Here is a 6,978-nt window from a genome sequence, read left to right on the forward strand (position 1 = left end):
GGTAGATGAGGGTGAGGGATCCTTTGTTTTTTTTTTTGGTAATTTGGATGTGAATCGCCGAGGCCTCAACAGATGTGAAAACAAGTTGAAGTAACATTTTAGTGTTTAAAAAATAAAATACCTGTTTATGCATAGATTTGAATAGCTGTAGATTGTCTAGTAGCAGTGTAGCACACAAGCATGAGAATGACCTCCAATCACACCTCATGCTTATTAAACAGACAAAAACTGATACGAAGCACATTTTTGTGTAATATACTTGGGAGGTTTTCAAGTTAGTGAATCTCTGAAATAAGCGAAGCATTGTGGAATCCTTCATATAGGCTGTGTAGTTAGTTCTGTTGCTCAAGAAAGGTTAAGAGACTTAGTTTGAGATCAGCAGATGAGATGACTCATTTTTGATTCGTGTATGCCACAGTTTTGATTCTGTGATTGTATGCAGGAAGAACTCATTTTCGTGTTTGTCTTAATTTTGCTGGGATTGCTAACAAGGGCATGGGTCACCCAAAAATGATAGAATTGCTCATTCCATATTTCAAATTTGAATTTTCTGAACCAAATATTATGTTTTAGAACCCTTCCTTGAATTTTGTAACTCAAATCTTAGTCAACAAAATGAGCAAAGCAAAGGTGATAGGAGAAGAAACTTTTATAATGTATAAATTAAAAAATAAAGCCGAATTCATCTTTGAACAGAAGTCATAGAAGGCCCCCTCCCAAAAGAGAGAGCAAAGGAAGAAATATAAGGATGACAGGAAAAGGAAGACCTTGAGAAAATTTTATCAAGCAGAAGAAATCAATAACAGAAAGGAGCGCGATATAGTGAGCTGACAAATCATACATGGTGCGGTGTTGGACCTCACTTGACAATGCCTAGAGGAACAGAGCAATATGTTCATACAGATAAAGGACTTAAATTGGTAAGCAATGTCTGCCTAAGTAGAGGAGATGAGTCATGTTCACTGGGTTCAAAGAGCGCCCTTCCTAAACAGACCTTATATTGCAGCTCAGTAGTAATGTCTTCGTAAATACTATGAGATTCTTGCACTTATGCAATGTCATTATCAACAATTTGTCACCTAAAAAATGAAATAGGTGTTGATGCATACGACAAGTGAAAACCGCAACAGATACTGGAAAGATCGGCTGAAGAGGGAATAAACTATACTATAAACGAATAAAAAAGGAAACTTAGTTTATCAAACTATAAGAAAGATTGCTGTAGATCTAGACTTGTGTAGGGGCTCCTGCACATTGGAATAATAAGTAATACATGCCATCTTTGCATTGCCGTTTGGGCAAACAACTTCTTCTGATATTTACACCATCATATTACCTACCAGAATTTCTGATAGTAGCATTCTTGGAGGACAGCAAAATATGTGTGACAAACTAACTATTCTTGTAGATATATTAGAATAAAATACTTAGTTTATTACCTGTTTATGTACTTCTATATAAGCTAACCACTTATAATTTTTGCTGAGCTTTGATGATGTTCCTTCAACCTTCTTTATACCTTATTAGGACCATTATAATACAGAGGTCCGACTAACCCGTTTAACTAACATTCTTGTAGCTTTTAAACTTCTCTTGAACATCAAAAATATAAGCAGATGTTCAGAGAAGATCCATCTTCATTTGATCATTCAAGAACAAGGGAATCGACGAGTGGGCAATTGCCGGATGATCAGCAGATGGGAGCTACTACTGAATCAATTAATGGAACTGATTATTGGAAGTTTACCAGCTTGTGCTTCTTACCAAGGGGATTAAATCTGAATCCAGCTCGCATTGTATGTCTACATTATGTAGTCTAATGGTCTTATTTCGTTCTACAATTTCAGACATAAAAATGTAGCATCTTCTGTATGCATTGATACATGATCTTTTTTTACATTTATGCTGCAGGCATTAGCAGAAGGTCTCGGTACGTTCATATTGATGTTCAGCATATGTGGGATAATGGGGAGTATGCAATTGTTAGGGAACCAAGTGGGTCTTTTGGAGTATGCAACTACAGCTGGTACAGCCATAGTTGTCATTATTTTCACTTTGGGGGAAACCTCAGGTGCTCATGTCAATCCTGCTGTCACAATTGCCTTTGCTGTTTTCGGTCATTTTCCATGGAAAAAGGTACGTGTGATTCATGTTTTTGTTTCCATTTCATTGTTATTCAGCAATGAAATCAGAAAGTATAACATTTGGTTGGTATATGCCACCATCCAGATACTCAAAATCTTAATATGATCTTGTGAGACAATGAATTTTACCATGTATTAATGCAAGAAATCACCTGCTCCTACAGTTTTAAGACTGATAAACCATTAAAATTTGGCCAGTGGTTAAACATTTAGCCTTAAGATTGAAGCATAGGCCTACATATATCAGCTACATGATTTCGAATATTAGTAGCTTAGTGTACTTATATAGTTATATTATTTACATATTTTGCCTTTCTTCAGTCTGAAATTTTTTAAAAATTGGGCTTGTTGAGACCTTATGTAATTGATTTCAACAGAATGCTAACTAACGTATACATTAGATGTAACAATCTAACAAACTGGTGCAAGGCTAAGTTTTTACTCTCGTTGATCTGACTTCTACCGTCTGAAGCTAATTTCTGATTTTGTCTTGTGCTTGGGCCTTAACCTATAATGCTCTTATGGCATTCAGTTGTCATTGTACAACAATTGATAACGCAAAGCTTGTAATGCATATAGGTACCTTTTTATGTGATTGCACAATTGTTGGGCTCCTTATTGGCAACGTATGTTGGGCAGCTTGTCTTCAAAGTTAATCCAGAAGTTATTATGACCGTACCTTTAAAAGATCACACGTTTGCAGCCTTCGTAGCTGAATTCATTGCCACCTTTATCGTTACATTTCTTGCTGCATCTCTAGCAAGAGATGCAAAATCTGTAAGTAAAGAGCAGAGCTGCCATTTCTGAAACTCTTAAACATACAATTTATGACTAATGAGCCAATGTGTCATTTCACAGGTTGGTAATCTAGCTGGTTTTGTGATGGGCATAGCCATTGCACTTGCAGTCTTAATTACTGGGTATGTGTCTCCTTGGTCTAACCCAAATTACACGCTTACTTATTCATCATCCTTGTGTCAAAAATTAATTGTCACGTGACATTTCATTGTTGACCCTGAGCAGGCCGCTTTCTGGAGGATCATTGAACCCAGCAAGATCAATAGGACCAGCAATTCTTGCTTGGAAACTTGATCAAATATGGATTTATTTCATCGCCCCGGTTGCTGGTGCAATTCTTGGAGTTTTAATGGTTCATGCTTTGTGTCTTCATCATCAGCTTCCTCAAAGTCATAATTTATCTGCTGCAAGGAGTGTTTTGCAATAGATTTTTAAGTTTACCTTTCTTTTTAGAGGAAATTATTACTTCTTTACATGTTCTTGATTAGTTGTGATTGAGAGACAATGCTGGAAAAGTTGTTGGGTTAGAGAAATGTTAGGGTGTTGCTAGTGAAATCAGTGGCAGGAGGAGACTAATTCACCTCCAAAGCTGACTTATTGCAGCTCAGGTATTGTATTAACTAGAGAGATAACATGAATGAGAAATTGAGAATGTAATTGTTATATTACAACCCACAATTAATGTATAATAAGTCTACCAACACCCTCCCTCAAGTTGGAGCATGAAAATCACAAATTTGCAACTTGTTGAGTTTGTACAAAAACAATGCCATTTACCTCAAGCCTTAATAAAAGATATCAGCAAGCTTTTTTTTTGGTTGATGCATGTTTAGTTCAAATGACACCTTCTTGGATCACATCTGCTTGGACTTAACTCAGGGTTTAAGCCCAATCATCGACACAATGACAAAAATACCCTTCTTAAGGATCAAGCTTATATATATATATATATATATATATATATATATATATATATATATATATATATATATATATATATATATATATATAGAGTGTGGATCACGTGAAAACAAGATTAAAACTGAAAACTGAAAACATGCAATCTCTACCGTAGATTATGATCTATTACTCACCCCTCATCTAACGGTTCAGATTTTTCCCCCAAATTAAAGCAAAATGATAGCAATTTCTCTCTCCTCCTTCATTTGCACGTAACTTTTTCCTCCTTTATTTTCTCTCTCCTACTTTCTCTCTGCTACTTTCTCTCTCCTACTTTTCCAATTCTTCTACCAATTTCATGCTACTAATTCAAATCTAGCTTCAATTACTTTGATTTTCAGCAATTTCTTAGCTCTACAATCTATTATCAAGTAAGTTATTTGTGTTAATTTCGTTATTTTGCTTGATTTGAGTACTTAATTTCGTAATTTTTGTTTCACTTTTTCAACCAAATTTAACTCGTTTTTGCTAGATTTTGATTCATTTCATTGATTTTGAGTTTTGTTTTTTTTGGATTGAAATTGCAGTAAATCGTTGATTAAGCAGACGAGAACTCGAATCAAAGTTGTCCGACGAATGAAATGCGACGGAGAAGTTTTTGAGGAAAGACATTGCTGATCTGCTTGCTAATGACCTCGAGAAGAACGCTTATGGAAGAGTGAGTGTGTTTTTCCGTTATTTTTTTAGCTTAACGATTTGAATTTTGATAATTGATGAATTTTTTTAATGTTTATTTGAATTTTTCCATTGTACATATGATGAAAAATGTTGGTGCATCAGAATATTGTATTGTCTTTGTTTATATTTTAATTTTGTCGATTAATTTTGACCGAAAAGCATGTTTGCTTGAATTTTGCGAGAGTTGAATTATTCATTTCTATTGAATTTGTAATTTGACTGTCAACATTTGAGGTGTTACTTAGGTCTAAAATTAATCTTCTAATGAGTAAATTAGGTTTGAGTAAATTAGAAAATCATAGGAGTACATGTTTTTATTTTCTTAGTCATAGGAGTATATGTTTAGAACTAATGGCAGAAGCTCCATTAGAAGCCTTGCCAATTTGCTAGAAGCGAGTTGAATACCCCTTAAGCTTCTTCATCCATTACAGGAGTATTGAACATGTTTTAAAGATTATGAACACCAGGGTTGCAAACTGGAAATTTCTCCTCGTTGTTTTGATACCTGTCTGATTTATTGAACTGTTCAACATGATATAGCGTTTAAGTTTGGTATGAAATTTCTGCAATTCTGTTATCTTAGGATTATTTGCTTAGGAATTAGGACTTGTTTAATATGTTTCTTCCGGATGTCAATTGATGGCCTTGTATTGGCACTTGGGGAATGGTTTATGATAGTGTATTGATGTTGTACTAGTACTTCTGCTCTGGCTCTTAGAATTCTTTTTTTTTATCTATTGTTCAGTCATTTGCTGTACTGATTCCATCTTTTTCAATAATAGTGTGCCCGTTCAAGTGATGTATGGCTTACGTTGTTGCTATATCTGTATTGACTAAGCCTTGAATAATGTCCAGCAGCTTATAGAATGTGTTTGATGCTTTGATATGTATGAATCACGTGTTGCATTTCTGCATTTTTCTGGTTTACACTTAATTGACATTTGATGCCTGAATTATATTACAATGTATAAATTTTCTGTGAGCTGTTAACTTTGTTCCATTCCAGCTATTAAAATTCTGTTGCTTTTTGTGTGTTATTGCCTTCTAAATTTTGGATTTTCTTACATTGGTAATGGTGATAGTTACATTGTGTTTTTGGCTTGTTGCTAATCAATCACCCTTTCATTATTTCAGTGCAAGTTCTGTGGCAGGGAGGGTACTATTACAATGTTACCAAAATCTGGCTGCTATCTAATAGGTGATGACTGACTGTGAAGCAGGAAAGTTTGTCCGTTTGATGAGCTTTGACTGTCGGGTTTGGAGCCAGTGGACTACTCCTTTGGTGGTGACAAGGAGGAGCAGCAGAAATTATCTTATGATAAGGAGCAGCAGGAGAAGTTATCTGATGACAAGGAGGCCGGAGAAGGAGAAGTTATCTAATGATAGTTACCTTACTTTTGTAAATAGTGACATCTATATAAATATGGTCAATGTTGTCAAAATTTATATAATTACCTTATTTTTATATATAGTGACCTTCGTTATTTTTATATATAGTGGCCTCTGTATAAATGTGGTCAAAATTGATATAGTTACCTTATTTTTGTATATAGTGACCTTTATGTAAATATGCTCAAAATTGATATAGTTACCCTATTTTTGTATATAGTGACCTCTAAGTAAATATTCTAAAAATTGATATAGTTATCTTATTTTTGTATATAGTGACCTTTATGTAAATATGATCAAAATTTATATAGCTATCCTATTTTTGTATATAGTTACGTTATTTTTATATATAGTGACTTTATGTAAATATCGTCAATTTAGATAAAGTTACCTTATTTTAGCATGTAGTGACCTTTAAAACGTTGCGTTTGTCAAAAAAAAAAAAAAAAAAAAAAAAAAAAAAAAAAAAAAAAAAAACCTTTAAAACAGTTGAATTGATTATATGTAAGGTTGGAATGATCTTAGGGCTTTAGAACCGTCTGATCTTTTGTGCTAGTAATGAATGGCTAAGATTGCTTGTTTTTAGTTTTCACCATAAGCTCTGTTTTTAGCGGAACCTCTCCGTATATATATATATATATATATATATATATATATATATATATTACGAGAAGGATCAAGCTTATTTACAATCAAACTTATTATCTCTATATCAGCTCATAATTACACGATTTCGTTCATGAAGTATAATTTTATCACCTCTAAGTACAATTATAAAACTAAACCTGTGATTAGTATAGGTATCTTTTTCTAATGTCTTTTTCTCTCTCTTTCTTCCCCCACCTTCTCTCTCTAGAAAGTACATTTCTAACTTAGCACTTGAGCATTAAAGGGGCTTTTCTTTTCAATAGGTAATCACCGTGATAATGTACCTAATGGGTTTAATTAAATTATCATGGTTATTTTATTTTCATCGTATGAGTAAAAGTGATGGAAGATCAATATATTA

At 33.7% G+C, this 6,978-nt stretch overlaps 1 protein-coding gene across 1 annotated transcript; it reads left to right on the top strand.

Annotated features, from left to right (window-relative positions):
* Positions 1 to 1,443: 1,443 nt before the first annotated feature.
* Positions 1,444 to 3,674, top strand: LOC110725899 (probable aquaporin NIP7-1). The gene is made up of 5 exons (XM_021905369.1): positions 1,444 to 1,796; positions 1,912 to 2,136; positions 2,724 to 2,921; positions 3,003 to 3,064; positions 3,168 to 3,674. The coding sequence occupies exons 1-5, from the start codon at positions 1,617 to 1,619 to the stop codon at positions 3,367 to 3,369; spliced, it is 867 nt and encodes a 288-aa protein (XP_021761061.1). The 5' UTR covers positions 1,444 to 1,616; the 3' UTR covers positions 3,370 to 3,674.
* Positions 3,675 to 6,978: the final 3,304 nt, after the last annotated feature.

Source organism: Chenopodium quinoa, unplaced genomic scaffold (assembly GCF_001683475.1).
Source record: "Chenopodium quinoa cultivar QQ74 unplaced genomic scaffold, ASM168347v1, whole genome shotgun sequence".
NCBI lineage: Eukaryota > Viridiplantae > Streptophyta > Magnoliopsida > Caryophyllales > Amaranthaceae > Chenopodium > Chenopodium quinoa.

Excerpts from the sequence above, each read along its gene's own strand:
- LOC110725899 (XM_021905369.1), top strand. The coding sequence starts at position 1,617 with ATGTTCAGAGAAGATCCATCTTCATTTGATCATTCAAGAACAAGGGAA. Across the intron at positions 1,797-1,911 it reads ATCTGAATCCAGCTCGCATT|GCATTAGCAGAAGGTCTCGG; the intron begins GTATGTCTACAT and ends TTTATGCTGCAG. Across the intron at positions 2,137-2,723 it reads GTCATTTTCCATGGAAAAAG|GTACCTTTTTATGTGATTGC; the intron begins GTACGTGTGATT and ends TAATGCATATAG.